A 15,674-nucleotide genomic window follows, 5' to 3' on the forward strand; every position below is an offset into this window, starting at 1 on the left:
CAAGTCATTTTCCTTTATTTCTTTTTTCTCCCATTTATTTCGAATATGTAATTTTGTAAATTATAATGAAGACTTTAAGTCTTTTGTAATTTATAATTTTGAAGTTGTAATTTCTAATTTTTTTGTTGTAATTCGTAAATTTTAACTTGTAATTTGTAATTTTAAAGTTGTAATTTGTAATTTTGAAGTTGTAATTTGTATCAATAAAATTACATTTGTACATCGCTTCATTCTAATTTTATTTATGCAAGTTTTTTTACATTTTTAACTTGAATTACAATTTACAATGTAAAAAAAAAAAATCGGATGAACCGCCGAACCGCCCGAACCTGCCCGGAACCGGATAACTACCGACGGTTCAGCCGATTCAAGTGAACCGCCGGTTCATGAACCGGAACCGTGAGGTCTTGGCCGGGCCGGTTCAGGTTCCACCAATTCTTGAACCGGAACCGGCGGTTCCGAACCGTGAACCGGCGGTTCACGAACCGTGGTGACGTCTACTTGCTATATAGCTTTGGCTCATACCCTAAAATTATTTTGGATGAGCCTAATGGCGGATATAGGATTTTGATATTGGGGATCCAATTATTAGTATTTCTTTCATTTTAAAAAGTTGTTTCATTTTTCTATTTTCGTCCGTCCACAAAACTAGTCACATACTAAAAATGGAAAGTCATTCCTAATTTATACATACTTTATTTATTACTATAAATTAGAACTCGTGTCGTCAACTAATGAAAATATTTTTCGCAGATAGGGGAGTATTGAAAATTGTTGTATTTTTAGTGTCAACGACATCATAAATAGTCCGACAAGAATATTATAGAGCTACGAGATAGAGATGACGATGAGATAAATAATTTAAGAATGAGCAATATAATTAAAGATACATACTTTATAATCTTACAAAAACAATATATACATAAATAAAAAATAATAAAAAGTCACATAAAATTACTAGTGTGAGAAAATTAAAAATGTATAAATACATTAATTAGTACTCTCTCCGTTCCACTAAAAATGAAACGTTTCCTAAAATAGAAATAACATTATCTTTATTTTTCCATCTCTCTTACTTTACTCTGTCTTCTTAATACTATATAAAATCACGTGCCGAAAAATATCAAAAAATGGTATATCGCTCGTATCGTGTCGAAAAATATCGAAAATATCAAATTTGTTGGTACGGTACGATATCATACCGTAAGTTTTCGATACGATAACGGTATACCGAAAAGTCTGAATTATATATCGAAATCAATACGTATCGAATTAACTGTAAATACCATATATACCGATTAAAATAATGATAGTATAATTTAATATTTTTAATTAAAATTATAAATAAATCCATTAATTATAAATTAGGTATACTGTACCGATCCAACTCTACTTTTAGTCGTAAGTAAATTTCTGATTCACACTTGCAACAATCAGTCATCACATGAGCTCGATTAGATCATATAGGCGACTTTGACAAATTTCGAATAATTAAAATACTGATGCAAATATGCAATGCATGAAAGCTTGATTGAAATTTAAATTCAAAACCCAATTTCTAATCAGGTTGTGATCACTTATTTTATTCTTAACTTTTTTTTGAAACCAATGAAAACAACATTTTAAAATGAAATTATTTTTATAAAATAATGTCAAATATTTCATTGAAATTACCACGATAGCCCGAGCTTACACTAGAAAAAAATTAGTAAAGTTCGACGGAAATTTAGTAAAGTCTAATTTTTGTAAGTTGGACGGAATTTTTTTCGCAAAATCTACCTTTTAAGATCGACATACTTTTTTTTGGTAATTACGTGGGACAGCTGGCTCAAGAATTTAAAGCTGCTTCATACCCAAAGACAAGGATCTACCATTTGGTTGAGGATGAACGAGTCTCATGCCACTCGATCACACTCCTTGATTTTTTCTTTGTATTTTCAACTTTTTAATTAGACCTACTATTTATGTACTATTTGAAAGTTTGAACCATAAATCTTAATTAGCCCTAATAATACCATACATGACTGTAGGCGGGTCGAACTCTGAATGTGAGTCAGTATGCAGATTCTGAATAGAAATCTAGTGCGCAAATTCTCCCCCAATTTATACAACCAGGTTCGTATTTTCCTAAGCTTTCTTCTGCGATTTCTCCTCGTATACGTCACTCTGCTGGCAAACTTTTAGTTGTTCTAGGGTTGTTTCTACTCTTCTTTTGCATTGGTTGATATCACTTGCTTAATTCGCTACAAATGCTTGGAAAATCTGAACTATTTTCTGCTATTATTATGGATAAATTGTTGTTTTTGATGAAAATTGAACTCGTTGTCGCAGTCTTCATTTTCCCATTTTGAATGTTATACTGCGATTATGCGTGCGTAATTAATGAGTTTTGATCGCCCTCGGTTTTTTGCACTGCAATTTGATGAACTTACTTGTCATTTTTTACCTGCTGATGATCTTTCTTATATGGAAATACACATTATTTATATAATTATGTTTATAAAAGTGGAAAGGCACATAAGCTTACATTTGTTTTCAAGTACTTTCTTTAACATATGTTGAAGTGCCTTTGATTGAATAGGTGAGGGCGAGGGGATTTTCTGGTAGGACAGTACACGACGTGGGACAGCCAACAGCGAACACTCATCCGCAGGTCCTATGCGTGTCTTGTGTTCTCTTGATCATCATTAACTGTTTGGATTAAGAAACTTGACCTTTCCCATTATCATCTACTTTCTAGATATTGACGGAAGGGGAGATTACTCCCGGAATAAGCAGTGATGAATACATATGGAGGAGGAAGAAGTTGTTGAAACTACTTCCAGAGAATGCTTTGGCAATTTTTGCATCAGCCCCAGTTAAGATGATGACCGATGTCGTGCCATATACATTTAGACAAGATGCTGATTATCTCTATATCACTGGCTGCCAACAGCCAGGTGGCATTGCAGTTTTGGGTCATAACTGTGGTTTGTGCATGTTTATGCCGGAAACAACACCACAAGTAAGCCAATTCTGCACACAACTGTTCCCTATATTATACCCTCATTTTACCTTCCTGCGGTCTAACTAAGTTAATGTAGTTTCATATCATATGGAATACTGGATTTCAAGAATCTAACAGTTTGTGTGAAGCCCAAGAAGTTCATGTTTCAGAAAAATTTCAATTGAGAGGATATTTTTTCTGAATATCTGACGTGGAAATGATTTCATGTGGAAAGCCACCCTAAACAGCACCCTTTCAAATTATAGGTTGGAGTAATATAAAATATTCTTTACCACTATGAACATAAAATGTTGATTAAGCAATCATCTATTCGTTCAAGATAAGCCTTTTATTTGTGAATCTTTTTTTTTCAGGATAACAAAATCAGAATATTTATATATCCATGTCAAAAACTTCTTAAAATTGGTATCTTTCTAAACTAAATACTTGGAGAAACTCCCATTCCAAATGGATTTTTTTATATTGTCATTAAGAACCGATCTATTCTTGGGAAACTAAAGAAGACTTCAGTAAGTTGTTGGTTCTTCAGTGCTGTCAACAAAGCATATAATAAATTGGCCACTTCAACCGCTGGTCCTTTACATTTCTAAACAGATTTCAGTCATTACTCATTGCTATTTTTTTACTTGTTTTTAATTTTGTGACTAACTCATTATATTTTATCTTACACTTATTTCTCTCTTCTCCTAGTCCTCCCCTTTTAGAAACAAGCACTCTGTTCTTCTGCCTTGAGAAATGTCTTCTCTTGTTGTAAATTGTAAATTGTAATACTCCCTCAGTCCGTGATTAAATGTCCCATATTTGACCGGCACAGATTTTAAGAAATTATTTGACTTTATGTAGTAAAGTGGGTAGAAAAGTTAGTGGAATGTGGGACCTATTTTTATATATTGGTTTTATAATAAAATGTGAGTGGAATGAGTAAGTGGAATGTAGGGTCCACTTACCAAATATAGTAAAAGTGAAATGGGACATTTATTGGCGAAAAGACGAAAAAGGAAAAATGGGACATTTAATGGCGGACGGAGGAAGTACTAGTTATTTTGACTATTGAGGATATCTTCCAATTCTGAGTCTAGACTTCTTAGACTATCATGTAGTGCTTTGTGCAACAACAGCAAATCTCGAACTAGTAGTTCATGAAATCTGTTTCAGGATGTCACATGGCAAGGTGAGACAGCTGGAGTTGATGCAGCTCTAAGCGCATTCAAGGCTGATGAAGCATACCCTATAAGTGCATTGAATAAGGTGAATTAAACTTGTTCTGATGTTCGTTAAGGTGTATTGAGTTCATCATTTTATCTTTATAGTTTCATATTCTGCTAATCTGCTCTTGAATAGACCTTTAAATGAGGCTATAGTTATCTGTTGCCTTTTTTATATTTTAGTTGCTACTGTTTCATTTCATATGTGTGGTTGCTGCTTCATCTCATTAAACCTTTCAGCACTGGCTTCTTAGTATTAATAGAAAAAGGAATATCATTTAATGTTTAAAATGATATTATTGTTTGCTATTAAAATTCTCAAGTCTCAAGATTGCCAAGGTCACTATATTATGTCCGAACTCGTAGTAGATGACTCTTAGCCTCTTAATACTCTTTGACTTTAAACCAATACTTAGTGTGTTCACCACCATCAAGTTACCAACCTCCGTAACTTAATGTGAGAACTGAGAACTATATATCTTATGAAAATGTACTTTTTATATTTAATTCTGGAATGAAGTCTAGTTTATATTTGTCTGGTGCTTGTTTGCTAGGCTTGATGGGATAATGTTTGATATGTTTACCAGGATCAGAGGATGTTTTTCAAGCTTAGGTGTTAGTATTTGCTTTAAATGTCTCCAATTGTGTAGATGTGTAATCCACTGTTTGGTTGGGTGTTTTGATATTATCAAGAACTTGCAATTTTCTAAATTGTCAATTAGAGCAGATGTTTTATTAAAAGTTTATCATATTTCAAGAGTTTTGATTTTTCAAGTAAACAAAATTTGAATTAGAGCACATGTTATATTAATAGTTTAACATATTTCAAGAGCTTTGATTTTTCAAGTAAACAAAATTTATGTTATCATAGGTATTTACTACTCTCTTATGATCTTATCATGCCTAGCAAACATGTCCTAATTGTATATCTCATCGAATAGTCATATGCTTCCCAGACCATTAATATCGATTGCAGTGGCTTGTCACAGATTCACAGGTTTAGCAAAACTTATGACCTCGCACAAAATTTTAATTGGTGATTGGTACTTATTACTGCATTGTTGTAATAGTAGGGATTGCCTGTGGAACTTAAGAATTAAGAAGGCCTGTTCTCTTTTTGCTGTTTTCCTGTGTGGCGTTATAAAGGTTAGATATGCTGGATAGGGTTGCTCAGACTGTCTTAAATTACTTGCCAAAGAAAACTTGTTTTTGGCTTAAGTATTCATGGTTAGTTTTCTTAATTATGTTGCAGATCCTATCAAGTTGGATAGAGTGCTCATTCCAATTGTTCCATAATGTGAATACGGCTAATTCTACTTATGTGAACTTGGAGAGCTTCCAAAAAGCCGCTTCCAATGGGAAAGTGAAAGATTTTGCAGTTCATACTCATGAAGCAAGATGGATAAAATCAGAAGCTGAGCTTAAATTAATGCGAAATTCTGCATCTATAGCTTCTCAGGTATGTAAATTAAATTTTCGTTTAGGAGTGTGTGGTGGAGTAGCCTATTTCCACAGAAGGCAATTATGCAATTTTCGTTTTGTAGTCTAGGTCGTAGCACCTTAAGGCTTAAGTATGATAACCAGCAAATATACTACATAATATATTCCATTTTTCTGGATACCATCATCAATCTTCCCTCATAAAATATGGCTCTACCTTCAAGATCTTTAATTTTCCTAGTTCTGCTTTGTGTACTAGCAAGACAATAGAGAATCTTCATTATGTTTTGAGAGGGACTTATAAAAAAAATTCAAACTTGAAGAGATGAATATCAATGCTTAATCATATATGAATACTCTGTAAATAAAATTAGTAGTGTTCAGAAAAAATTTCTTGTTGGAAATTACCAAAAAAAGTTGTTACCACTGCAATATAAAATTGTTAATATTTCATATGCAATTTGAGAATGATGATGATTGATTCAAATGCATACGATGCGATACTGAAATTATATTCCACAATCAGAGCTTACTTGGTATTTTAAGTATGTGTTATACTTTTCCTGTAATTGTTTGTTTCCTTTGTTGGTCTAATTTATCCAAGAGCACAAGAATAGTAAAGAGGCCATAATTAATTAACAAAAAAGAATCGTCCATGACAAGGCACTTAATCCAAGCCCTAGAATAAACTAGTAACTCATGTTCATGAATACAAAATATAGAAAAGCATACAAACCCATTGCCAAAAGAAGATAAATCAAAGTAAAATCTTTGAATCTTGAGCTGTAATATTGAATTATGATGGCTTCTCTTCAAAATCATTCCAAAATCCTCCAAGTCTTCCAAAGTGTAATGAGAAAAATTCGGGGGTGTATGAGACTCCCCGAAATGAAGCATTGGAAGGGTATTTATACTTTTGGTGGGTTATGGGCTTGGAATGAAATAAAACAAGTCAATATGCGAGAGAAAAAACTTAAATAGGAAAATCCTGCTAGTTGCAGGATGTCCACGATCACATTTTCATAGATCCGCTGTCTTGCCCCCAACCGCAGAACCGCGGGCTTGAGCGTGGCTTCTTCAATTGGTCTTCCGTAGCAGGGCACCTGCTTCTCTATCATTTGGGCTAATTCACTGCTGTTTTAGCTCCAATTCTCGATCTGTTTCTCCCGTGTATTTGCACTGAGCTAACTTTGATGTCATCGTTTTCGTTCCTTGCCGTTTGGCTTAATTCTCCTAAAATTTCACGAAAACAACCAAGCAAGTGTGATTCATCAAAAACCAATAACATTAATAGACAACTCGCTAATAACATGGAATAAGCTAGGAAATGACAGGCAAATCATCCTAAAAGTGGGTGCAAAACCATGTTGTTCACACCCCAACCTGAACTCTTTTTTAAGGAGTTTTTTTCTAATATTTCAGTATTTTTTGTGTTATGTATTGGATAGGCACTCCTGCAGACAATGCTGCACTCCAAAATATTTCCTAATGAGGGAATGCTCTCAGCCAAGTTTGAATACGAGTGCAGAATGAGAGGTGCCCAAAGAATGGCGTAAGTGTTCTATTTTCTTGAACTACCTGTTGAAAGATGCCTATTGGCAGGCCATTACTAGAGACACAATGTTTTATCTCAAATCCTATTTTGATTGACAGAAGATATTGCATCTGGAAAATGATGGTTGCACATATTCTTTCCTATTTTCTGGAATATCTTTAAGCTCTTTTTTTACATACTTCTTGTATTCTGGTATAACTTTATAATTTTATCTTTTACAGCTTTAATCCTGTGGTTGGTGGGGGTTCAAATGGCAGCATCATACATTATGCTCGGAATGACCAGAGAGTGAGTTTGCTTCCTGGCATGTTTATGCATAAGTAAAGTCTATATTAATATCGTAACCTTTTAACAGATCCAAGATGGGGACCTGGTTCTGATGGATGTAGGATGTGAGCTCCATGGTTACACTAGTGATATTACTCGTACATGGTCACCATTCGGCAGATTTTCCCCAGCACAGGTACATATTTGAAGCGGCTATCTTCTGATACCTTGGTTGAAATAAAATTGATAGTTAATTTAAATATTTCCTAACATGTAGGTATATGCCTTAAGCTAAAGTGTTTGGAACCTTTGGGGCATCATACTGTAAAGTCAGCAACTTGAGGATTGTTGATAATGATGAGCCATTCCGCATGAATAAGGGTGCATATTGTTCCTCATGGACTTGCAACTTCCTTTTCAGATTACATTAGCCTTTTTCTCTTATAGTAGTAGTACTAAACAGGCTAGCTAATAAAAAATGAACAAAAAAGTATAGTAACTCTGAAATGACAACCGATTAACAGGAACTCAGAGGAACAATGTGAATAACCAATAGCCAAATCGACAACTACCATAAGAGGAACCAGAGTGCAGGATCGCTGCTTTGGTAATGAAAAAAGTCCTAGAAAGGAAGCCTTATATGTCTTAGGACGAACCAAGCCCACGAAAGGAGCCCTTGCTGCTTTGCTAACAATTAAGTCTTGAACTAACTGAATAAAAGAAGAATAACTAAACAGCAGCAGACATGGTGCCTGCTATGCTCGCGCCTTCTTCCTCCTTGCCTTATATACGCAAGATCAGATGACATTTAAGGTATTAAGAAAGACCGAAAACATATTTATGAATTATTGGCCCATAAGCATTAACAGCTAATGCAGATGAAAATACAAATGGTATTCAAGAGCTAAAAGTTAGCAGAATTGAAGTAACCACAGGAACAGTTGAAATAGTCTTCTCGATTTTGATAGTGATTTACAATCAGTGCATGAAATTGGATTCCATATCTGTGTCAAATCCTAAATGGCAAGAATTCTTGTTTTGAACCCAAGCTCATGTATTTAGGAGCCTGCTTTCAGTGTCTACTGAGAAAGAACCTTGAGCATTTCCTTTAAAAAGTAGCTATATTTATTATAGAACTTTCCACTAAACTAATTTGAGGATCTTTTTCTGGTCAAATGTCAACTGGAAAAGAAAAGGATCTGTTTGAAGGAATTCTATTGACAATAATTCCATTATGCATCAACTTTCTGAAGTCTGTATTAAGCTTGTCTATTATTTTGTTTAACTTTGTTTCGGTTTCTTAATCTTTATGTTTTCCTGTCCTTTTCTGTACCATTTGCATTATCATAGATAAATTTTACTTTCTTACCCTCCTAATTGCTGAAGTTTTCCATATACATTGCTTAACCGAACTCACGGAGAGTAGTGTTTGCTTACTTAAATTTCCAGTTTAATGTTTGGAAATTAAAGGTCAAATTGAGATGCCTAATTTTATTTTAAAATGTTGCAGGCAGAACTTTATGACCTTATATTAGAGACAAATGAAGAATGTTTGAGACTTTGCAGACCAGGCACAACTATTCGAGAAATTCACAACTATTCGGTAAAACTTGAGCAACTGATCTATATCTGTAGTTTTCTTCTGCTGCTCTTCTTATTGAAGAATGAATATTTCCAATTTTATTATTGCTTATCAGATAATGCAAATAACATTAAGCATGGAAATTTGGATCTAGTTTAATATTATGACGCATAAATATTCCTTAGATGTGACTGCACATGAATTAGGGGCCCAAGGGACTATGTGACATGTGGTAAATTATAAAATACTTAGAATTTTTGTAAGCATTCATGTAGTCATGTATGCCTATTGCATGTTTGTGCAGCTATAATGAGGTGGAAATTTATTTAGAACTGCTAGAGAATATGCATTTATTTTTTTGTATTGAATTGGGAAAGTTTGTTGAAGCATATATATATATATATATATATATATATATATATCATATAGTATAAAGTTATCGTGGGATTGTAATTTTATAAGGGAGTTTAGAACTACTTTCCAGTGAATTTAAGTTACTTTGCTCTGTTTGCATAAAATATGAGAGGACAAATTCTACTTCTCCTACCTCATTGGCTCATTCAAACAATTTTCTCTGTAATTGTTACTTGGCTTGGTGTGTATGAAATGCCTATGTTTTTGGGTTTGTATGGCCAGGAAATTCAACAAAAAGTAACAAGGAAAAATAGTTTATGGGTAGGCATGTCATATGAATGGATTTCTTCATAATTTTGAATGGAAGAAAAAAAATGGATTCAAAGTTGTGCAGTAATTTATGTCATTATATAATACGTGGCGATTGAGAGGGAGAAGTAGCTAGGAAACTTGAGGAAATAAATAAGAATGAAAAGCCTCTGGTAATGACAACAATAGAATTTAAGGCATGCTCGTGTATGTTATATGCAGTAGAAGTGTAGAAGTAGAACTAGGATTTTTAAAGTGGTGTCTTATAAAATGGTAGGATATTTCCTTTTAAGTTGTACATACAACTATGCACGTGCATGTGCCATGTACATATGTACTTGCAACCATATATTTGTATGTTAATTCGTACATCTTGCCATGAAAAATCTGGATAATATATCACACATTTATATACATGATAAAGTAGAAGAAAAATGTTGATATAGGCATGTGTATGTGGATCGGTAAACCCTAATTAAATGCAGAAAAAATGAAATTTTCGCCCCTCTGGGATTCAACCCAGGTGAAGCATATCCACTGTCACAGATCTTCACAATCGAAGGCATAAAAATGATTCTCACAATAATTAAGGGTTCTCATGTCATTTGGACCCTTTCCTCAATATATATACATATATATGTATCGATGGATCATGGCATAACTCAGTCATTTACTCTTGTGGAACAAACATAAAAATGATTCTCACAATTTTAAGGGTTCTCATCTCCAAACATAATCACTTTATCTCTGTGGCTGCAACTTTCTCCCTCCCAACTACGCAAGAATAGTCACAATACTAAAATAGTACACTGAAATTGAATCCACCAATTCCTCTTGAAGTAGTACAATACTAAAATATTTCTTATGTACACTTCCAAGTACTCCGATATTGAGCTTTTATGTCTGATAAATACTACTGTTACTCTCGACTAGTTTGGTCATGTACACAAAACCCAATATTGTTAGTTTAACGCATGTCAAGGTTATGAAATACTATATAACAGTCCTAAGATATGTGTATGTCACTTAAGCTGTCGATTCACAGACATTCAGTATTCTCTGATACCATACCATACATTAATTGATCACAAACTTATTTGTGAATTGTCCATTTAATAGGTTGATAAGCTGCGAAAAGGATTCCAAGAGCTTGGAATACTGAAAAGTGACCAACCTCATGGTTACCATATGCTGAACCCGACCAGTATAGGTTATTATTCATTCCCTTTCATTGACTAATCTGTATTAATGCATGCTTGCTCTGCTGGATAGGTAGTTAATGGGTGAGAAGTTATTATAATTAAGTTTGTTTGGTTCATCATCATTGTACAGGTCATTATCTAGGAATGGATGTCCATGATTGCCGCACAATCACCTATGACCGCCCTCTGAAGCCTGGTGTTGTAAGTTTCTTCTGCTTTCCGGTTCCTTTTCCTCTGCTTCGTTCGACTGGGAACTTGAATATTCCCCCAAATGAGCTTCAAATGATTATAAGAATACCTGTCAGAGAAAGCACTTGGATGTGTAAACCTTTTATATGATTTATTTTGGAAAAGAAAACAAATGATAATCTAATTTATAAATTCGATGAAACCTAAAAAGGAGAAAAGCCCCTACTGGAGGACTGCTGTTTTATTGTACTATCTTATACCAATACCACCTTTTCTCAGATATATAAGAATAACTTTTGGTCTATCTTGTTCCACTGTTGTTGTAGTATCTACTAGTACCATCTAACTACCTGAAGTCTACTTGAAAAATATTTATACAAGAAAACCTTCTTGCAAACTTGATGAAATAAGATATATCAAGCATTTGGGCTCCTATTAAGACAATTGCATGAGTACCTATTTGTTTATTAGGGGGTGGCGAGTGGGGAGATATTGGGTATTGACATATTTTACTCTTCCATTTCTAAATACTGAAGTTGCACAATTTTCATTGGTAGCTTTTGGTGTGTAAGCTCAGCTACTCAAATTCCTTTTCTATAGGCAGCTGGGATAGGGAGTAGGTGATGAAAATTAAATTTGGCTATAACCTGGCTTGTGTTTTGGTTGATCATATGGTACGAGAAGTACAAAATGCCAGTAGTTTTTATTAGAGTCTGTCGCGTTCTGTTGCTGCTGAATGGACTGCTGGCACATTCCCAGTCCTGCTCCTAGTTTCTTTTTCTGTTCTTTATGTTGGATGCTGACTAATTCTTCCACAACTTCCACATGGGCAGGTGATCACAATTGAACCTGGAGTTTACATCCCTTCCAATTCTGATGTTTCCGAGAGGTAATTTCCTAGTTAATTGACTTATTTTTTTGCATTCAGTACCTTCTTTTTTTTAAAACCTTTTTTGTGGGGTTGGGGGGTTATAGACCACCCTCATTCCTAAGAAACGATACAATGACAGGACTTCAACTTTGTAAGTTCGGACAAAATATTATGCCGAAGGACAGCTAATTCGTGTAAACTGATTAAGCCTGCTTCTAAAAAGGTTTGCAGTGTCATGGCTGCATCCTGAAGTAAGGTTCTGACATTGACCATTCCTTGCAACAATCTTCTTGTTAGGATTCCCAGAAGTAAGCCATACCAGACTATGACTCAATGTTGTCAAATAGCGGCTATAGCGGGGATATTGCGCTATAGCATATCAGTTTTTAATGAAAACGCTATCGCCACACCGATGCGTAGCATTTTTCTGTGGCGGCCGCCATACCCGTGGCGGTCGTGGCGCCATAGCGCTACCATATCCCGCAATAGCGGTATTTTAACCCAATTTTGACTTTTTGGTGTTAATTTTGACTTTTATTGAGCTTTTTATTTTTTAATTTAATTTTGCATAGGCCCAATCAGCCCACCCCAATAATTCTAACCCCAATAATTCTAAACCCTAATTCCACAACCCCAATCTGCCGCTTTTCATCTCTACTCCTTCAGTCCTTCCACAATCTGCCACCCACCGTCGCGCCGCCCCCGCCGCCGCCTGTTGCAGCCTAGCCAGCACCCGCCAGCACCCTCCAGCCCCACTCAGTGACTCAGCCACCGCCCAGCCATACAGCCCCTCCTATTCACAATCATCCCCACTCAGTGACTCAGCCACCGCCCAGCCACTTGACGCCGCCACCCCCGCGCCGCCGCCGCCGCCACCTACAGCAGCCGAGCACCTTCCAGCAACAGTCCAGCGACCAGCAGTGGCTCGAGCATAAGAGGATGCAAGATTTGGTTTATGTGAAATATAACCAAAAATTGCATGATAGGAACAAGCTTAGTGCAACCGATGAATTTGATCCTATTATTCTCGATGATATTGATGAGTGCAATGAGTGGCTAGTTGGGGAGTTGGATGATGATGATGATGATATTGATGGTGGTAATCATTTGGTTCATGATGACGATGATACACTTGATTGGAACATGGTGTATAAGGCTTCGGGTGTTGGAGAGCCTAGGACATATACTAGGTCAAAGAAGAGGAAAGAATCTTCTACATCTAGTTCAAGTTGTCTTAGAGTTTCTAAGAAAAAAGAACCTATCATACCTAGAAAAGGGAAAGGGAAAAGGAAAAGGCTTGCGCTTGTAGATGAAGAATCGGAAGAGGAAGAATTTGAAGATAGTGTAAGTGGAGATCAAGAGGATGAAGCAATGGAGGATGAAGATGAAATGGATGCCGATGATAGTGATGATGATGAGCTAGAAGACTATGTTGAGCTTGATGATTGATGTCTATTGAGCTTATCATGGTTTTATGTTTTGTTGAACACTTGAACTAAAGACTTTAATTGCTAGACTTTATATAATTGTTTTCTATTTTATGCTTTATTACATGTTTTTAGAGTTTTTAATGTTATATTTTTATTATTTTCTAATTTTTTGAATTATATATGAATATATAAATATTATTTTATATATTTAATTAATGACCGCTATATCCCGCCATACCGATACGCTATATCCCTGTGGCATTTTTCGGGCGAACCGCCATGAACCGCTATACTGCTTTGACAACATTGCTATGACTAGAATACTATTTACTGAATCACATAATTATAACAATAATTTTTATTTTATTTTTATATAAAGGCGAAACATCAAAATCTTCATTCTTTAGTTCGTATAGTCTTGTGGCCTCTTTTAGGTTAAAATCCTTCCCTAACATTGACAGGATTTAGTGGTTTCTCCTATCAATTTAGTTTAACTTTAGGATAGTTTATCCTCCATGAAACTGAAAACACAGGTTGACTGAATTGGTAGGCAGTATGACTAGCTCTCTTTAGTTGCTATATGGGCGAGCTCTCTATATACTAGTTGCTAGTTTATGTTTACAATAGTTTTTAATGATATGATGAATGGAATGCAGATATCAAGGCATTGGGATAAGGATAGAAGACGACGTTCTCATCACAGAATCAGGATATGAGGTGAAGTTTGAGTGGCTATTGAAACTATATTCACTCCACCATATTATTGCATAATGAATTTTGTTCTATGTTAATTAACCTTTACTAATTGTATTACCCATTAGTTTTTAGTTCGTAAAGTTTATGTTGACATAGTATGTTGATAAGGATAGCCTGCTTGGTTATGGTAACAAGGTTCTAATTTTCTGTTGTGGGCAGGTACTTACTGCTTCAGTGCCAAAAGAAATTAAGCACCTGGAGTCGTTGCTCAATAATTTGTCTTATGGGATGGGGATGGAAAAAGGTAATGGCGACTCCGGATTTTAGTCGAGCCCTCTGATAACTCAGCACAGTCTTGCTGCTGGTAGACGGAATCAACTCAAATACTGCAATGAAGATGGATTGCTTCCGCTCTTGTAGCATTATTGGTTTGAAAGTTCTAGCCCTCTTGATTTGGTTATATTTTACCTTCAATGGCTCTAATGTATTTCTGCTTCAACATGCTTTTATTGTTTTCTTGATTCTTTTCGAATAATTATATCCCCTCACATTTTTAGATCAATTTTGTCAATCTGTGAGGGATTCATAGGGCAGGCACTGAATTTTGCTTTCAAGCTTTCTGACATTAGATTCAATATTATTAGCAGACAGCAGTAATTTTGGACAGGTAAGTTGCAGTTTATGTGGGTACAGATTGGTTGAGTCATGAATTGACTTATTTACTTCCTCCGTTGGCTCAACATTTTTGAATAGGCATGTATGGGGAATCCGAGAATGTAATTTTTATGGCTATAAATGAGAATTCAAACTAGATTTGGGCTTATCGTAAGAGGGAGTATCATTATACGAAGGGCTCTTAAGCTGCGCTTGCTAATTGGAATTGGAATTGGAATTTTCAATTCCATATCCAATGTTTGGTACCACAAAAATATTTGAATTTGGGATTGAATTGTAATTCCAAATCTTTTAATTCCACAATTTGAATTCCATATTAAAAATAAAATATTTGAAATCCAAATAATCATAAAATTAGATAGCTTTACTAGATATCAACAAGACAAAATACATTTCACACATGTTGCACACTTTACACACCACATACATTTCACACACTACACACATTTCGCAAATTACACATATTTAATACATTTGAAGCACCCAATTTTTGGATTTTTTTTTCAGTTTTTAGATTTTTTTTATCCGAACCAAATCGAAAAAAATAAAATTTGCAAAAAGTTTAAATTCAACCAAATTCAAAAACTGAAAAACTGAACCAAATTTAAAATTGCAGTTTGTGAATAGTGTGTGTAGTGTGCGTATTTTGTGTATATTGTGTGTTGTGTAAAATTTGTGTAGTGTGTAATATCCGTAGTGTGCATTTTGTGTGTAGTGTATGTAGTGTGCTTATTTTGTGTATAGCATGTGTGTAGAGTGTGCAATGTGTGGAGTGTGTTTTTTTGTATAGTGTGTGCAGTGTACTTTATGTATAGTGTGTGTATGCTGTCTGCACTGTGTGTATTTTGTATTTGTGTAGTGTGTGGAATACTTATATTTTGTGTATAGCGTG

The 15,674-nt window shown here is 34.9% G+C and overlaps 1 protein-coding gene across 1 annotated transcript; it reads left to right on the plus strand.

The window, feature by feature from the left end:
- The first annotated feature begins 1,992 nt into the window (after positions 1-1,992).
- LOC121808552 (intermediate cleaving peptidase 55, mitochondrial-like) lies at positions 1,993-14,829 on the plus strand. The gene is made up of 14 exons (XM_042209104.1): positions 1,993-2,115; positions 2,582-2,653; positions 2,741-3,004; positions 4,163-4,255; positions 5,465-5,671; positions 7,101-7,204; positions 7,429-7,495; positions 7,563-7,670; positions 8,985-9,077; positions 10,839-10,929; positions 11,052-11,122; positions 11,944-11,999; positions 14,068-14,128; positions 14,327-14,829. The coding sequence occupies exons 1-14, from the start codon at positions 2,059-2,061 to the stop codon at positions 14,432-14,434; spliced, it is 1,452 nt and encodes a 483-aa protein (XP_042065038.1). The 5' UTR covers positions 1,993-2,058; the 3' UTR covers positions 14,435-14,829.
- The last annotated feature ends 845 nt before the right edge of the window (positions 14,830-15,674 follow it).

This window comes from Salvia splendens, chromosome 6, assembly GCF_004379255.2.
Source record: "Salvia splendens isolate huo1 chromosome 6, SspV2, whole genome shotgun sequence".
NCBI lineage: Eukaryota > Viridiplantae > Streptophyta > Magnoliopsida > Lamiales > Lamiaceae > Salvia > Salvia splendens.